Source organism: Gorilla gorilla, chromosome 6 (assembly GCF_029281585.2).
Source record: "Gorilla gorilla gorilla isolate KB3781 chromosome 6, NHGRI_mGorGor1-v2.1_pri, whole genome shotgun sequence".
NCBI classification, from domain to species: domain Eukaryota; kingdom Metazoa; phylum Chordata; class Mammalia; order Primates; family Hominidae; genus Gorilla; species Gorilla gorilla.
Genome location: NC_073230.2, coordinates 22978605 through 22998127, shown reverse-complemented (window position 1 = coordinate 22998127; position 19523 = coordinate 22978605). Strand labels below are relative to the sequence as shown.

General features: G+C 36.5%; 1 protein-coding gene across 1 annotated transcript in view; it reads left to right on the top strand.

Moving 5' to 3' along the window:
- Positions 1–19523, top strand: part of AGMO (alkylglycerol monooxygenase) — a 409277-nt gene that overhangs the window by 55902 nt on the left and 333852 nt on the right. The window contains exon 5 of the mRNA XM_055347366.2: positions 10432–10583. Coding sequence (XP_055203341.1) covers positions 10432–10583 — 152 coding nt within the window. The remainder of the gene's footprint in view (positions 1–10431; positions 10584–19523) is intronic.

Here is a 19523-nt window from a genome sequence, read left to right as displayed (position 1 = left end):
AAAATTTCCCAAAAAAATTTCTCTCTCTCACTCTCTCTACATATGTGTGTGTGTGTGTGTGTGTGTATATATATATATATATGATCCAATACATTAATTTATTTGTAACTTCTTGGAGTTTTAAGAATATTTGTAATAATCTTGTTTAAATATTGATTTATTTTCTGGCTCATAAAACAAGATTATTAGAAATAAAAATATCTAATTTTTTTTAGTTTTGTATAATCTGGCCAAATCAGAACACTCAGCTATAATGACAGTTATGGAATAATATAAATTGGCAGATTTGTGTGAGTGTATTACATGAGTCTACTTATTCTGAAACTTACTTTCTTAGGAGTTTTCAATGACAGCATTACACCAAATGTCACTTGCTTTCTTAATGACAACAACGTGAGAGTCGTTTTAGGGCTCATTCAGCTTAATTATCTCATACTTTAAATTATCCTTAGATACTGAAAGAGTGAATGTCATGCCCACTCTCACACTTCTATTCCTGGTGATGGGTAGACTCAGATGGAGATGACTTTGAAAACTAATTAGTTTTTAATTCTCAATCCCCAAATAACATTTATTTCTAATTTATTGATTATTTTTCAATCTTAACATTAAAACTGAATTTTATTTTGTAAAAAATGAGGAATAATACTAAATAGCAATTTAGTAACTTAGCAGCTTTTTTTGTAGTAACTGAACATTGACAAATTTCTAGTGATGAGAGAAAAATGTTAGGTAAAACACACAGAAAATCAGTTCACTAGTTAGAGAAGTAAGCTGCTTTTCATTTACTGAAACATATACTTCAGACCCAAGAGAAAACTGCTGTTTGGGGGAATTCATGAAGAAAATAGGACAATAGGAGGAAAGTCTCTCTATATGCAGGTTGCTAATTAGAGGATTCTAATGTCTCTACATTTAGATCACTTTCCTGGTCTTACATTCAAACTTAAGGCATAAAAGGGATCTAGTATTTGGGAATTCCAAGCTCCTGTGCTACCCAGTATTCCACCTTCATGTGATAAAGTAAGCTTACTATATACGTACATATTTTATATGCGTCTTCCCACAGGATGGAGTTTAGACAGTTTAAATTCCAGGGTGCAGAGTCATGTGCTGAGATTGCAGGGTGGAAGGGGTAAGGGGGATTGAGAAGAGAAAGAGGAAGGAACTTTGGTTTATGATTCAAGGTCTTCTGAGAACATTTTTGAAAATGTAGGTGCTATTTTCTGCAATCCAGGGCTTTCCAGAGCTTGATAATCATTTCCCAGCTGTATTGGTTAGGTGAATTGCTTTTAGTTGTGGGCACTCCATGGCTATTGTTTCACATATGTAATAAAAGGGGATCAAATTAATTTTGCTAATAGAAAGCAGGGAATATAACTCCCACAGCTTCTCCCCTCTTTCTTTGTGTCTTGAGGGAAGTTAGGCTTCATGCTAATGTGTGTGGGATGTGGTGGGGGGAAGGCTTGACTGTAGTATGTTAGGCATATTTCAGCTCGATTTGTGTTAACCCTAATAAGTCAGTTGACGGAGTAATAAATTGGGTGTCTGCGCAAGACCTGGCACCTGTACAGGAAATAGAAAAGTATTTCAATTTCAGGCAGGTTTTTAAAAATATTTATTTATTTATTTTATTTATTTGTGTATTTTTTTACAAATGGAAGTTTTTCTAGGACCTTCAGTCTGTTATTGAGATCTTGGTATCTTAATGCCTGTTTCCATTTTCACTGGAGCTGACAAGAAAGATAGCATATTTTTTTAAAAAGGTATTAAACTGAGGGAATATTTATAAGGCTGGTGGCATTTGCCCTGTTTAATAGTGTGTTCTTGTGTCTTGTGCTGTGCCTGGCACTTAGTAGGCTCTTCATATGAATTCATTGAATGACTGCCTGAATCCATGGTTGAATCTGCTTTGATACCATGTGCTAATACTTAAGCCATTCAGCTAGAGATGATTTCAACTTTATACTACACTTTGTTTTAATCTTTCTTTTTTTCTATTTTATTTTTATTTATTTATTTATTTATTTTATCGTACTTTAAGTTTTACGGTACATGTGCACATTGTGCATGTTAGTTACATATGTATACATGTGCCATGCTGGTGCGCTGCACCCACTAACTCGTCATCTAGCATTAGGTATATCTCCCGATGCTATCCCTCCCCACTCCCCCCACCCCACAACAGTCCCCAGAGTGTGATGTTCCCCTTCCTGTGTCCATGTGATCTCATTGTTCAATTCCCACCTATGAGTGAGAATACGCGGTGTTTGGTTTTTTGTTCTTGCGATAGTTTACTGAGAATGATGATTTCCAATTTCATCCATGTCCCTACAAAGGACATGAACTCATCATTTTTTATGGCTGCATAGTATTCCATGGTGTATATGTGCCACATTTTCTTAATCCAGTCTATCATTGTTGGACATTTGGGTTGGTTCCAAGTCTTTGCTATTGTGCATAATGCCGCAATAAACATACGTGTGCATGTGTCTTTATAGCAGCATGATTTATAGTCCTTTGGGTATATACCCAGTAGTGGGATGGCTGGGTCAAATGGTATTTCTAGTTTTAGATCCCTGAGGAATCGCCACACTGACTTCCACAATGGTTGAACTAGTTTACAGTCCCACCAACAGTGTAAAAGTGTTCCTATTTCTCCACATCCTCTCCAGCACCTGTTGTTTCCTGACTTTTTAATGATTGCCATTCTAACTGGTGTGAGATGGTATCTCATTGTGGTTTTGATTTGCATTTCTCTGATGGCCAGTGATGATGAGCATTTTTTCATGTGTTTTGTGGCTGCATAAATGTCTTCTTTTGAGAGGTGTCTGTTCATGTCCTTTGCCCACTTTTTGATGGGGTTGTTTGTTTTTTTCTTGTAAATTTGTTTGAGTTCATTGTAGATTCTGGATATTAGTCCTTTGTCAGATGAGTAGGTTGCGAAAATTTTCTCCCATTTTGTAGGTTGCCTGTTCACTCTGATGGTAGTTTCTTTTGCTGTGCAGAAGCTCTTTAGTTTAATTAGATCCCATTTGTCAATTTTGTCTTTTGTTGCCAATGCTTTTGGTGTTTTGGACATGAAGTCCTTGCCCATGCCTATGTCCCGAAAGGTAATGCCTAGGTTTTCTTCTAGGGTTTTTATGGTTTTAGGTCTAACATTTAAGTCTTTAATCCATCTTGAATTGATTTTTCTATAGGGTATAAGGAAGGGATCCAGTTTCAGCTTTCTACATATGGCTAGCCAGTTTTCCCAGCACCATTTATTAAATAGGGAATCCTTTCCCCATTGCTTGTTTTTCTCAGGTTGGTCAAAGATCAGATAGTTGTATATATGTGGCATTATTTCTGAGGGCTCTGTTCTGTTCCATTGATCTATATCTCTGTTTTGGTACCAGTACCATGCTGTTTTGGTTACTGTAGCCTTGTAGTATAGTTTGAAGTCAGGTAGTGTGATGCCTCCAGCTTTGTTCTTTTGGCTTAGGATTGCCTTGGCGATGCGGGCTCTTTTTTGGTTCCATATGAACTTTAAAGTATTTTTTTCCAATTCTGTGAAGAAAGTCATTGGTAGCTTTATGGGGATGGCATTGAATCTGTAAATTACCTTGGGCAGTATGGCCATTTTCACGATATTGATTCTTCCTACCCATGAGCATGGAATGTTCTTCCATTTGTTTATATCCTCTTTTATTTCCTTGAGCGGTGGTTTGTAGTTCTCCTTGAAGAGGTCCTTCACATCCCTTGTAAGTTGGATTCCTAGGTATTTTATTCTCTTTGAAGCAATTGTGAATGGGAGTTCACTCATAATTTGGCTCTCTGTTTGTCTGTTGTTGGTGTATAAGAATGCTTGTGATATTTGTACATTGATTTTGTATCCTGAGACTTTGCTGAAGTTGCTTATCAGCTTAAGGAGATTTTGGGCTGAGACAATGGGGTTTTCTAGATATACAATCATGTCGTCTGCAAACAGGGACAATTTGACTTCCTCTTTTCCTAACTGAATACCCTTTATTTCCTTCTCCTGCCTAATTGCCCTGGCCAGAACTTCCAACACTATGTTGAATAGGAGTGGTGAGAGAGGGCATCCCTGTCTTGTGCCAGTTTTCAAAGGGAATGCTTCCAGTTTTTGCCCATTCAGTATGATATTGGCTGTGGGTTTGTCATAGATAGCTCTTATTATTTTGAAATACGTCCCATCAATACCTAATTTATTGAGAGTTTTTAGCATGAAGGGTTGTTGAATTTTGTCAAAGGCTTTTTCTGCATCTATTGAGATGATCATGTGGTTTTTGTCTTTGGCTCTGTTTATATGCTGGATTACATTTATTGATTTGCGTATATTGAACCAGCCTTGCATCCCAGGGATGAAGCCCACTTGATCATGGTGGATAAGCTTTTTGATGTGATGCTGGATTCATTTTGCCAGTATTTTATTGAGGATTTTTGCATCAATGTTCATCAAGGACATTGGCCTAAAATTCTCTTTTTTGGTTGTGTCTCTGCCCGGCTTTGGTATCAGAATGATGCTGGCCTCATAAAATGAGTTAGGGAGGATTCCCTCTTTTTCTATTGATTGGAATAGTTTCAGAAGGAATGGTACCAGTTCCTCCTTGTAACTCTGGTAGAATTCAGCTGTGAATCCATCTGGTCCTGGACTCTTTTTGGTTGGTAAACTATTGATTATTGCCACAATTTCAGCTCCTGTTATAGGTCTATTCAGAGATTCAACTTCTTCCTGGTTTAGTCTTGGGAGAGTGTATGTGTCGAGGAATTTATCCATTTCTTCTAGATTTTCTAGTTTATTTGCATAGAGGTGTTTGTAGTATTCTCTGATGGTAGTTTGTATTTCTGTGGGATGGGTGGTGATATCCCCTTTATCATTTTTTATAGTGTCTATTTGATTCTTCTCTCTTTTTTTCTTTATTAGTCTTGCTAGCGGTCTATCAATTTTGTTGATCCTTTCAAAAAACCAGCTTCTGGATTCATTAATTTTTTTGAAGGGTTTTTTGTGTCTCTATTTCCTTCAGTTCTGCTCTGATTTTAGTTATTTCTTGCTTTCTGCTAGCTTTTGAATGTGTTTGCTCTTGGTTTTCTAGTTCTTTTAATTGTGATGTTAGGGTGTCAATTTTGGATCTTTCCTGCTTTCTCTTGTGGACATTTAGTGCTATAAATTTCCCTCTACACACTGCTTTGAATGCATCCTAGAGATTCTGGTATGTTGTGCCTTTGTTCTCGTTGGTTTCAAAGAACATCTTTATTTCTGCCTTCATTTCGTTATGTATCCAGTAGTCATTCAGGAGCAGGTTGTTCAGTTTCCATGTAGTTGAGTGGTTTTGAGTGAGATTTTTAATCGTGAGTTCTAGTTTGATTGCACTGTGGTCTGAGAGATAGTTTGTTATAATCTCTGTTCTTTTACATTTGCTGAGGAGAGCTTTACTTCCAAGTATGTGGTCAATGTTGGAATAGGTATGGTGTGGTGCTGAAAAAAATGTATATTCTGTTGATTTGGGGTGGAGAGTTCTGTAGATGTCTATTAGGTCCACTCGGTGCAGAGCTGAGTTCAATTCCTGGGTATCCTTGTTGACTTTCTGTCTTGTTGATCTGTCTAATGTTGACAGTGAGGTGTTAAAGTCTCCCATTATTAATGTGTGGGAGTCTAAGTCTCTTTGTAGGTCACTCAGGACTTGCTTTATGAATCTGGGTGCTCCTGTATTGGGTGCATATATATTTAGGATAGTTAGCTCTTCTTGTTGAATTGATCCCTTTACCATTATGTAATCGCCTTCTTTGTCTCTTTTGATCTTTGTTGGCTTAAAGTCTGTTTTATCAGAGACTAGGATTGCAACCCCTGCCTTTTTTTGTTTTCCATTTGCTTGGTAGATCTTCCTCCATCCTTTTATTTTGAGCCTATGTGTGTCTCTGCACATGAGATGGGTTTCCTGAATACAGCACACTGATGGGTCTTGACTCTTTATCCAATTTGCCAGTCTGTGTCTTTTAATTGGAGCATTTAGTCCATTTACATTTAAAGTTAATATTGTTATGTGTGAATTTGATCCTGTCATTATGATGTTATCTGGTGATTTTGCTCATTAGTTGATGCAGTTTCTTCCTAGTCTCGATGGTCTTTACATTTTGGCATGATTTTGCAGCGGCTGGTACCAGTTGTTCCTTTCCATGTTTAGCACTTCCTTCAGGAGCTCTTTTAGGGCAGGCCTGGTGGTGACAAAATCTCTCAGCATTTGCTTGTCTGTAAAGTATTTTATTTCTCCTTCACTTATGAAGCTTAGTTTGGCTGGATATGAAATTCTGGGTTGAAAATTCTTTTCTTTAAGAATGTTGAATATTGGCCCCCACTCTCTTCTGGCTTGTAGGGTTTCTGCCGAGAGATCCGCTGTTAGTCTGATGGGCTTCCCTTTGAGGGTAACCAGACCTTTCTCTCTGGCTGCCCTTAACATTTTTTCCTTCATTTCAACTTTGGTGAATCTGACAATTATGTGTCTTGGAGTTGCTCTTCTCGAGGAATATCTTTGTGGCGTTCTCTGTATTTCCTGAATCTGAACGTTGGCCTGCCTTGCTAGATTGGGGAAATTCTCCTGGATAATATCCTGCAGAGTATTTTCCAACTTGGTTCCATTCTCCCCATCACTTTCAGGTACACCAATCAGACGTAGATTTGGTCTTTTCACATAGTCCCATATTTCTTGGAGGCTTTGCTCATTTCTTTTTATTCTTTTTTCTCTAAACTTCCCTTCTCGCTTCATTTCATTCATTTCATCTTCCATTGCTGATACCCTTTCTTCCAGTTGATCGCATCAGCTCCTGAGGCTTCTGCATTCTTCACGTAGTTCTCGAGCCTTGGTTTTCAGCTCCATCAGCTCCTTTAAGCACTTCTCTGTATTGGTTATTCTAGTCATACATTCTTCTAAATTTTTTTCAAAGTTTTCAACTTCTTTGCCTTTGGTTTGAATGTCCTCCCGTAGCTCCGAGTAATTTGATCGTCTGAAGCCTTCTTCTTTCAGCTCGTCAAAGTCATTCTCCATCCAGCTTTGTTCCGTTGCTGGTGAGGAACTGCGTTCCTTTGGAGGAGAAGAGGTGCTCTGCTTTTTAGAGTTTCCAGTTTTTCTGTTCTGTTTTTTCCCCATCTTTGTGGTTTTATCTACTTTTGGTCTTTGATGATGATGATGTACAGATGGGTTTTTGGTGTGGATGTCCTTTCTGTTTGTTAGTTTTCCTTCTAACAGACAGGACAGGACCCTCAGCTGCAGGTCTGTTGGAATACCCTGCCCTGTGAGGTGTCAGTGTGCCCCTGCTGGGAGGTGCCTCCCAGTTAGGCTGCTCGGGGGTCAGGGGTCAGGGACCCACTTGAGGAGGCAGTCTGCCCGTTCTCAGATCTCCAGCTGCGTGCTGGGAGAACCACTGCTCTCTTCAAAGCTGTCAGACAGGGACATTTAAGTCTGCAGAGGTTACTGCTGTCTTTTTGTTTGTCTGTGCCCTGCCCCCAGAGGTGGAGCCTACAGAGGCAGGCAGGCCTCCTTGAGCTGTGGTGGGCTCCACCCAGTTCGAGCTTCCAGGCTGCTTTGTTTACCTAATCAAGCCTGGGCAATGGCGTGCGCCCCTCCCCCAGCCTCGCTGCCGCCTTGCAGTTTGATCTCAGACTGCTGTGCTAGCAATCAGCGAGACTCCGTGGGCGTAGGACCCTCCGAGCCAGGTGCGGATATAATCTCGTGGTGCGCCGTTTTTTAAGCTGGTCCGAAAAGCGCAATATTCGGGTGGGAGTGACCCAATTTTCCAGGTGCGTCTGTCACCCCTTTCTTTGACTCGGAAAGGAAACTCCCTGACCCCTTGTACTTCCCAAGTGAGGCAATGCCTCGCCCTGCTTCGGCTCGCGCACGGTGCGCGCACCCACTGACCTGCGCCCACTGTCTGGCGCTCCCTAGTGAGATGAACCTGGTACCTCAGATGGAAATGCAGAAATCACCCGTCTTCTGCGTCGCTCACGTTGGGAGCTGTAGACCGGAGCTGTTCCTATTCGGTCTTCTTGGCCCCCTGTTTTAATCTTTCTTCCAGATCAGTTGTTTCAAGGCAGAGGTTATCAACTGGGGAAAATTTTGCTCCCCAGGAAACACTTGGAAGTATCTGGAGACATTTTTGTAGTCATAGCTGAGGTGAGAAGGAGGGTTCCTAAATCTAGGTGCTAAAGAACAGCAATGCTGGAATACATTCTATGATGCACAGGAAAGGCTCTTGAAACAAAAAGTTACTTGGCCCAAATTGTAATAGTGTTAAGGTTAAGAATTCCTGTTTTAGAGAAATTGTTATATTGAAGTATATGAAATTGATGTTATTTGCCATTTTTAACCTAAAACTTGAATTTTATATGGGTAACCCTTACTAATGAACAATAGTGAGCAATTTTAAGATTTCATAGTTTCAGTAAACGTTTGCACCAAACAACCTCTTCCAACAAAGAATTATCCTATCCAAATGTCAGCAGTGGCACTGTTGTGAAGCCCTCATCTAAACATGCAAAAGTAACCAACAAAGCTAACAAGATTTACAGTAGAATTTGTTCTCACCCCCTACTTTGACTAGCATACCTTCATAAAAATTTGGAAGGCAGGTTTTAAGTGTTCGTTTCATAGATTCCTTGGAGTTTCCACAACACTGTGGGAACCCTTGGCTCATGGCTTGTCCTGCCGCAGGAGGGACCTCACACACCTGTGTGTGGACATCCCAGACCTCTAGCCCCAGCTCTGTCTACATGCCCCAAAATAGCCACCCTTGGCCACTCTGTCAGGTTGAGGGGTTTGGACACCTGCAGAGGTCTGCCCTCAGGAAGAATGGCTCAGCAAAGAGGCCCATGCAAGGCCCGCAAGCAGGCTCAGGGCTACTGCAGCAATGGATTCTAGAGTATTCAGAGTATTGCTCAGATTGGCAGTGTGGTATGGGTACAGGATGAGTCCTTTGGGTCAAGGACTTGAACTCACGGACAAAACTGCTTCTTCCAACCATGTAATCTCAAATTGGAGATTGAGTTTTTTAATGTGTGGTGATGTGTACTCCTGTTCAAAATTGTGAGCATTTGGCATTTCTCTGAGTTACATATATTAATGCTGTTATAAGACAGTCTAGTTTTTATTTTACAGATTAAATAATAATACTTTGAAATATTAAAGTATGAGAGGTTATTTTAAAGATATTAAATCACAGTTAAAGTCATACAATAATTAAATTCAAGAATAAAATTAAAGGGCTGGATCTTTTAAAGACCCAGTAAAATGCTAATTCACAGAAACTGACTCTGTAAAGGGAAATACTGTAAAAATAAAAAATTTTGGTAATATAATAATCTGCACCACTTCTTCCACTTTTATCTAAAATTAGAATATTTAAGAAGTTTCTCAGAATTTACAGCACCAAACTTGTTGATGACTTATAAATATATCTTTATTAACCAGAATGATTAATTCATTTTATATTTAATAATAAATATAGAAGGAAAAGTCAACTCAATCAAATTGGTAAAAGTGACAAAACAAAACATCTAGAAGCTAATCTTAAATTTGATCATATAAAACTTGAAAGAATGAATAATATATTTTCTAAAATTGAAGTACATTTTATAGGTTTTTAAAAGTTACTGAAAATTTGTGGAAGCTTGATAAATAGATGGCGAGATATATTCTAATGTCTGAGTTTTGGAAACAATTGTTTATTTTAATTAGGTTTGTATACCTTACTTCGAAGGAAATATTTTTCCTAATATTTTGAAAACCCTAGTTTATATTACTTTAAGAAATGTTGAAATGCTCTGAGTATCTAATACCTGATGATAAGTATAATATATATGTGTGTGTATGTGTGTGTGTGAAAGAGAAAACAAAAAGGAAGGAGGAAGAAGAGAAGAGAGAATAGATTTAGACAGAAGCAACTTTAATCTAAAGGCAAATTTTATGGGATCAAAATATTTGAATGCAGTAGGCAATTTGCAGCACCCTTTAAAATATGGGCATGTATAATTTTCTGCCTTTTAAATTCCCTTTATAAAGAATTCTTAATATATACTTCAGTAAGATTTAGAAATGACAATCACAGAAATTAAGTTTTAGTCTTGTCCTATTTATGTTGTATGGGTTCCATGAAAAATATTTTAAGAGACATAAAAAATGGCCTTTTAAATTTCATGAAATTGAGAGCACAAACAGCTGGCATCCATGATGCCTATGAAATAAAATAAAGCTTCCTGTGAATGATTTTGATACCAAGGAATTTGAGCCTTTAAAAGGAATGACAGAGAAGACACAAAGTAGAAGAAAGAGTTTCATTTTTTCATATGAAGATATTAATTTTAAATGTTATCTAAAACATTTTAGCATAATTTTTTTCTAAAATGTTATATAATCACTGACTGTGAATTTTATCTTCTAGTCTATTTTTCAGGAGCATTGAACTGACCAGTTATATTTATATCTGGGAGAACTACAGGGTGTTCAATTTGCCTTGGGATTCTCCATGGACTTGGTATTCAACCTTCTTAGGAGTTGACTTTGGCTACTACTGGTTCCATCGTATGGCTCATGGTAAGCTGCAAATGAGGACTTTTTGTTAACTTATGTTGAACTGTGTTTGGTACATAGTACATATTCAGTAAACATTTATTGAATGGATAAATACAAGAATAAAATAGTATATTTTACAGGATATAAAAATTAATAATGAAGGTTTACTTTGCAATTTAAGTGGAGAAAATCTGAAGCCATATTTTAAAAATGATATGAAATTATTGGAAGTACATTTTTTTCGCTTCTAATTTTAAAAAAGATTAGAAAGTGGTGGCTATAGCATTGTATTTTTATTATTTACCATTTGGTTTTTTAATGAAAATTTTAATTTTTATGGGGATATTTATTAGTCAGAACCCAAACAAGGTCCTAACATTTGGCTGTTGGGATAAAAGGTTTTTTTGTTTGTGTTTAATTTTTTATTGCAATAGGTTTTTGGGGAATAAGTGGTGTTTGGTTACATGAATAAGTTCTTTAGTTTTGATTTCCGAGATTGTGGTGCACCTATCACCCGAGCATTGTACCCTGTACCCAATGTGTAATCTTTTATCCCTTGCCACCCCCACTCTCTCCCCCGAGTCTCTAATGTCCAATGTATCATTCTTATGCCTTTGTGTCCTCTTAGCTTAGCTCCCACATATGAGTGACAACATATGATGTTTGGTTTTCCATTCCTGAGTTAATTCACTTAGAATAATAGTTTCCAATTCCATCTGGGTTGCTGCAAATGCCATTATTTCATTCCTTTTTATGGCTGAGTAGTATTCCATGCTAAATATATACCACATTTTCTTTATCTGCTCATTTCTTGATGGGCATTTGGGCTGGTTCCATATTTTTGCGGTGAAAAGGGAACACTTTTATACTGTTGGTAGGAAGGTAAACTAGTACAATGACTATGGAAAACAGTGTGGAGATTCCTTAAAGAAGGAAAAGTAGATCCACTACTGTTTGATCTGGCGATTCCAGTGGGATTGCCGGATCAAATGGGGGATCTACTTTTCCTTCTCTACCCAGAGGAAAAGAAATCATTATATGAAAAAGATACTTGCACATACATGTTTATAGCAGTATTGCATTTTAATATACTGCCTTCCATTATTGTTATTATGATATGCTTGATAGAGTCTAAAAATGTACACAATATCAAACTTCACAGCACAATTATTGAGGGTCATTCAGAAGGACCCTGCAACGGTGTGGAATTCTAAGTAATGTGTTCTATTATAGTAAGTTTAATTCAATTTGTTGGCAGTACTTCCACATTACAAATGAAAATGCAATCAGCTAGGCACTGACCATATGCACTTTTCTGTTAGCATAGTTTTGCAAAATGTCTCATCTGCAAAAGCCCTCTTACTGCACTGGTTCACTGAATTTGCTTTTTGGGATTCTTGGCTGCACTTTCCAAGAAATGTTTTGTTATAGAAAGGAAAATGGAAGAATGAGGAATAAATCTAGGTCTGAACCTCTGCAGGGATGAGTAGGGGCTGAGGAATGATTGTAGAGCTAAGGTGAGCAAGTGGTCTCTGAGGAGAAAAAAGCATGCCAAAGTATTTCTGAAGTTCTAATCTTGAAAAACTACTGAAGAGCACAACTCAGGATTTCAGTGGGTGGTTGGTTGAGTGGGTGGGGAGGAAGGAAGGAAGAGGAAGGAACCTGGAATAATAATAATAAATAGATGGCAGATGGACAGAAGAGACCAGAGATCAGGGTGAATAACTGAGCTATCTGTGTAGGAGTGTGACCAAATATCCTTCCCAAGCAAGGATGAAGGAAATAGGAGTAGCATGGATTTGTGTTATGCTCAAGGCTGTTAAAATTTAAATATAGCATCGTTTATGTTAACCACCTTAAACATGTGCACTTAATGAAACTCTATGAAGGCTTAATTTATTAGAACAATTTGAAGTGAATATATAAGTTAGAAAAAGTTATTAATTTTGTGCGTGATAACCTTTGTCTTTAACACATAATAGGTCAGTTCCTGACACTATTTCCTCATATATAAATGCAAAGGCTACTCCAAAATCAAACATGATTAAGAATAAATATGGTTTACATAATAACATATTTGTGTTTTATTTCAAACTGGTAGTTTTCTCCCTAAAATAAACTCATCGGCAATCTTCCTCATTTTCTATGCAACAAAGGGGTGTTGCAGAAAGCATTTATATTGTACTATATTACATACTTTCAAGAACCTTCCTCATGCCACACTACCCAACACGGATGTATTTATTTGGGAAATCTGCAAATTTGTTTACTCCTGGAAAGCCCATTATAACAGGAAACAAAGAATCAACAAAATATTACCAATATAAAACTCTTAAAAATATGTTGATTATAAGTGTTCTCAGTTGGGAAGAGCAATAAAGTAAAATAACACATTAAAAATGTGGCATCAAGGCTATTTAAAGTATGCTTCTCATTAGGAATTTTGAACTGAATCCAGTAAAAAAGGCAGGCATTAAAAAAATTTTGAAAACCTTCTGGAAAAACATTCACAACCTTCAGGCTATGGAGCCAAACCGTAAGTTCAAAGACTTTTGACTTGTAATGGAAAGCTAGTAGGAAAAAAGTAATTTATTTAAATGTATCAACCTTCAACATAATGCTTAATTTTTAAATTTTATTTGTAAATAATACTGTAAAATGTTAAAATGGGTTTTTAGAAATCAAGACACACACAGGGCTAAAAAAAACCCCATATAATATCAAATTTCTTGAGCCTCTTGGATTACTGTCAAAACTGAATAACTGGTCAGATTTATTTAACTGAAAAGTTTCAATAATTCCAAAATACGTATGTCATCTTAAAATATAGCAAGAAAAAAAATCAAATCCTACTTTTTCTATTCAATGTATTACTTTCCTTTCACTACTTCAAAATGATATAGCAAAAACATATTTCACATTTGTTAGTATGTTAAATGCTGTGAGTTTTGAAGAAACAATATATTATGTATTTAAAATTTTGTATTTACATGTATTTAAATTGCTTCCTTAGGATTCCAAATCATTGCTAGATTTGTTGTTGTTGTCATTTGTTTGTGTTGCATATATGTCGCATTTTCTCACAGTTATGGGACAGTTAGCAGAAAACAGTTTATTCTCAACATTTGAATTCCATCTCTATCACTATGCCAAGTTATTGAAGTTCTGTATGCTCTTTATATAGTTTTTTCTTCCTCTGGAATGAAAAAGAAATTGCTAATTATGGTCAAATTACACCAAGCAAAGGCAATACAATAGTTCTATTATAGACAGCTTTGATGATTTTAGAAAAATGTATAGAAGGATAAATAGTTCTTAAATTTAGAAAGTAGCTTTGTGCATTCTTTTCCTCCACATAAAAATAGTGCATTAGGCTGGACGCAGTGGCTCATGCCTGTAATCCCAGCACTTTGGGAGGCTGAGGCTGGCGGATCACGAGGTCAGGAGTTCGAGACCAGCCTGACCAACATGGTGAAACCTCGTCTCTACTAAAAATACAAAAATTAGCAGGTGTGGTGGCCCACGCCTGTAATCCCAGCTACGCAGGAGGCTGAGGCAGGAGAATTTCTTGAACCTGGGAGCCGGAGGTTGCAGTGAGCCAAGACCGTTCCACTGCACTCCAGCCTGGGGTGACAGAGCGAGACCCCATCTCAAAAAAAAACCCACAAAAACAAAAACAAACAAACAAAAAAAAAACTGGTATATTATTTTTCTTTGTACATTTTATTAGTTACACTAAACATATAAGAAAACAGGTAAAGATTTTCAAGGAAACATTTTTAAAAGCTGATAATTACTGCTTGGGAGGAACAAGAATGAGACCTTCAGGGTCCTGATAATAAGCTCTATCTTGCCTTGGGTGCTATTTACATGAGTGCATATATTTGTAAAAATTCATTGAGTTAGTTGTACACTTAAAATTTATACATTTTCTCTATATATGCTTTTATAGAAAGTTAAATTCATAAATAATGTCACCAATGTAATTTCTTGGTTTATAGTTCTAAGGCAGAATGCTATAGTATATAAACAAATTTAGAAAAACAATACAAGAGGTTATGATTTGTGACTCTATGTATAAATATGTGACCTTATACAGTTTTTAACTGTATCAGTGTCAACCAAGTATGGGGAAGGGCCAGCATGCCAGTTATTAATTTATTGCCTCTCTTATCCAAATCTTTTCTTCTTTGCCCTTCCTTCTATTGTCAGAGCTGCATGCTGTAGACATTTCTCTTTTGCCAGCTGACTTGATGCTAGACTTTGCCAATTTAAGGGGCTGGAGGGACACTGCAAAGCCAGAACATGAGAAAGAGACCTTGCCTCCATTTTCCAGCGTGCTCTTTTCTATCTGGCACTTGGAGGTTTGGTATGTGAGGGATGTGATACTCTTCACCTCTTGCTCAGCTGTAGCCTACACCCTCTGGCAAGATTCTCTGCCATTCAGGGGGCCACACCAAAAAACTAGCTGTAGCTCATACACTCTGGAATCTATCTACTCTATTTAGTAAGTTTCTCTGTCGCCAACAGAGTTCCAGTGGTAGCCACAACCTCTCCAGAGATGTCTGAGTCTTAGACCTGGGGGTGGTGTGAGTGTATGAGTACATGTGTGGGACTCTCCTAAAGGTATAAGTACCTGCTTGGTTCTCTCTCCCTCAGTTCTATAGGCAGTAGCTGCATTCTTTGGTTGCTACTTCTGTAACATTGAATTCCTCCCTCCTTACCTCTTTAGTAGTTCACTTCCTCTTTACCTGTTAATAATTCCTTATATTAACTTTTCCTTATTCAAGTTACTAATGTGGTTTCTGTCTCCTGATTGGACCCTGACTGATACAGGCAGCCTCCTCATATATTACATAGAATAACAAATTAGGGTTTTCATATGAAAAAAGCTCAACATCACTAATCATTACAGAAATGAAAATCAAAACCACAGTAAGATACCTTCTTATACTAGTCAGAATGACTATTATTAAAAAGTCAAAAAATAACAGATGCTGGTGAGGTTGCAGAAAAAATAGGAATGCTTATACACTGTTGGTGGGAGTGCAAGTTAGTTCAGACATTGTGTAAAGCAGTTTGGCAATTCCTCAAATAACTTAGAATTACCATTTGACACAGCAATCCAGTTATTGAGTATATGCCCAAAGGAATATAAATTGTTCTATCATAAAGACACATGCATGTGTATGTTCAGTGCAGCACTATTCACAATAGCAAAGACATGGAATAAATATAAATGCCCACCAATGGTAGACTGGATAAAGAAAATGTGGTATATATACACTATGGAATACTATGCAGTCATAAAAAAGAAAGAGATCATGTCCTTTGCAGCAACATGGATAGAGTTGGAGGACATTATCCTAAACAAACTAAGGAAGAGAAAACCACATACCACATGTTCTCACTTTTAAGTGGGAGCTATACAACGAGAACACATGGATGCTAGGAGAGGAGCACAGACACTGCAGCCAACTTGAGGGTGGCGGGTGGGAGAAGGGAGAAAATCAGAAAAAAATACCTATCAGGTGCTATGCTTATTACCCAGGTGATGAAATTATCTGTACACCAAATCTCATGACACACAGTTTACATAGAACAAATCTGCACATGTGCCCCTGAACTTAAAAGTTAAAAAAAAAATAAAATTAATAATAGTAATCATAAAAATTAAAATAAAGAATTTACCCAGTTGCACCTTTTACTATTATATTTCATTCTGAGGCATTGATTATATACTGAGGCTACAAAATTTTGTTTAGTCCTGAAAGCGGGATCATCATCCAAAACTGTTGTAATAAGCAATCCATAATATCCCCTCAAACTGTAACTTTTTTTCCTCAACAAACACATTGCTTAATTCATTTTAAATTTCCTCTCATTCTGTATGTAAACAAGGTAGTGATCACAATTTTTGTGTAGTTACAAATATTTATTGCCACAACTTCATTTTGATTAAGTGAACCCCTGTATACGACTCTTAAATTTAAAGTGATTCATTGCTTTCTGACTTTAGAAGTTGAAGTTAGATTATCCTAATTTCAATCACAGTTTAAAAAAGAAAATAAACAGATGTATTGCTGAGAAATTATTTTAATTTGTGAAGGTGCCAGGATTGTGGTCTGCACTGATGAATAGGTTACTTACATTCTTCTGTACTTGGGTTTCTTTTTTGATACCAGAATATACCTAAGATTTCTGTAACTCTTTGCTATACATTATGACATTCTTTATTTTAAAAATACACTATGGAAGGTATGCTGGCTCATACCTGTAATCTCAGCACTCTCAGCGCCTAGGGAGACCAAGGCAGGAGGATAGTTTGAGGCTAGGAGTTTCAAGACCAACCTGGACAACATGGAGAGACTTTGTCTTTACAAAACATTAAAAAATTAGCTGGGTGTGGTGGCACATGCCTACAATTCTAGCTGCTCAGAAGGCTGAGGCAGTAAGATCACCTGAGCCCAGGAATTGTAGGCTCCAGTGAGCTATGATTGTGCCACTGCCACTGTACTCCAGCATGAGTGTCAGAGTGAGACCTTGTCTGTAATAATAGTAATACATTGTGATTGTATTCTTAGTGGATCACTTAGGGTAAACTCCACCTTGTATTTGCCTGAGTTACTACCATTTTTCTTGTCTTCTCTCATGATCCCTTACTTTTCCTCAGTCCTTGAAGTGGGATTATTTAGCACCTCTACGAGAGAAGCCTTGGAATTCCCATCAACAACTTGCCTATGCCTTTTAGTTTCTTATCATTACTTTCAACCAAAAAATATGGCACCTATGTTAACCATTTTCCTCTGAGTTTATTTCAATGACAGGCGCCATCCCACGTCAAATGTTAAACATTTGTCCGTCAAAGCACTTAAAATATGTATGAACTGGAAAGGTCACCATTATTTCCCCTCAAAATGCCTGATTTGAGGAGTCTTTCTCGGAGAAATAGCATATTCTTATCAATAGCAACTGTAGTCATTTTGAAAGACACAGACTAACTTTCCTTTGGTGTTCTGAGATTCCATATGTAGATAATGTATAGAAAGTACATTTGAAAAAAAGATTATGGCTATTATCAAGGGATTGTAAGCATAAATTCATTGAATTATTAAACAGGGAAGTCATAAACAAAAATAAAATATAGGGATGCCAGGAATCTCCATCAGTCTATTTTTGAACATTGATTATAAAGTATAGAAATATTTCCAGGAATAATTAGGAGAACCGAGGGCAGCTGTGCAATATTTTCGAGAAATTTAATTAAAACCTGTGAAATGAGTAATCAAAATTAAATCGGAAGGCATAAATGCAGTAAAGATTATAAACTTTAACTTACTTATGATTTTTTTAGGGACACAAAATATGCCGTGTTTTTCTTTTAGTCTTAGAACGTAATGTATTTAACTCTTATATAGCAGAAAAAGCATTAAAATTTGAATCAAAAGATCTAGGTGTGCACCACTGTGCAACTGCTTACCACACACATAACCTTGGGATTAACCACTCTGAGACAGATTTTACGTATTTTACTCATCTTCTAGCTTTGTGAAACAATTCTAATGAAAATGCTTTGAAAGTCCAGGAACCAAGTATAGATGAGTGAATGAATAAATAAGCCAATTCAAATAAAGTAAGATGGAGGGTTATGTGAAGGTTTAGGGATGTTTTAAATGGGAACAGGAGGGAAAACACTTAAGTTTGAAGTAGACTTTAGGATTGTTTTGGAACAATATGCAGTTAAATATGATCTGGAAAAAACAGATTTTGTCCCAAGTAATATTACTCAGAAAGAGAATTTGGAAGTCTCTTTCACTGAATATGCATGATGCATTAGCACACAAAATATTTGAATACAGCCATTTTAGACCAAAAAAAAAAAAAGTCAAATCAAGTGGAATTCTATCCACTTTCATTTATTGAACAAGTATAATTATGACTAAATTTAGTGTTACCATATAAAATAGCATAATGAAAGACGGCTGTGTGAATTACTAAAAGGGTACATTAAGATTTTTGCAGTAATCATCAGCTTAGATATTTATTTCTATAGCTATTGACTTCACTTATGCATTTATTTGTGAATAAATGAATTAATACATTTACTTATGTATTAATTTTTTCAAAAAATATTTGAGACCACTTATCTTGTACCAACCCTATACTAAGTACCTGAGATACTTGCTTAATAACAGGTATGGTCACTGATTGTTTATTCTATTGTGAATCAGAGACATCAACAACTAATTACAATAATAATAGGGGCAGGTTCTAAAATTGATAAATAAACTGTCCTCTCATTGCCATTAATTCTGAAATTTACAAATTTCTGAAAAGTCTATAGTTTTATGCATAAACACCAAATGGGATTCTGTTAAAATTCTTATTTCTGAAATGATGATGCTAGTAAAAGTACTAATAGTAATATAGAAAATTAAATTTCAAGTATCATTGAAGGGCTTTGGAGAAGCAACAAGTATAGTGGTAAAAAAAGTAGATTCTGGAGCCAAGTTCCCTAAGTTCAACTCTTTGTACTAACACTTATTAACTGAGATTTGAGCCGTTTAATCTATGTCTTAGTTTCTTCATCTATAGAATGGGAATAATAATGGTAATTGTATACATCTCATAAGATTTTCATAAAGCTTAAATGAGTAAAACTTAGGGGAGTGACTGTCAGATAGTTAATACTATTTAAATATTACCACTGTTTTTGAATACATGTTTTTTATATTGTTAGGTACTAGACTAAGTGTTTTGTGTTAATAACACAGCATATTATATTATTTAATTCCCAGAATAACTCTATAAAGTAGGCACTCAGTCATTCATGAGACATTAACTGAGTACCCACTGTATATTATAAAGCCTCCTAATTGCTAGGATTATAACAGTGAACAAATAAAAGTTGCTGCCCTACCTTGTATTTGATAGCACACCTGGGAGCTTATAGTTAATAAT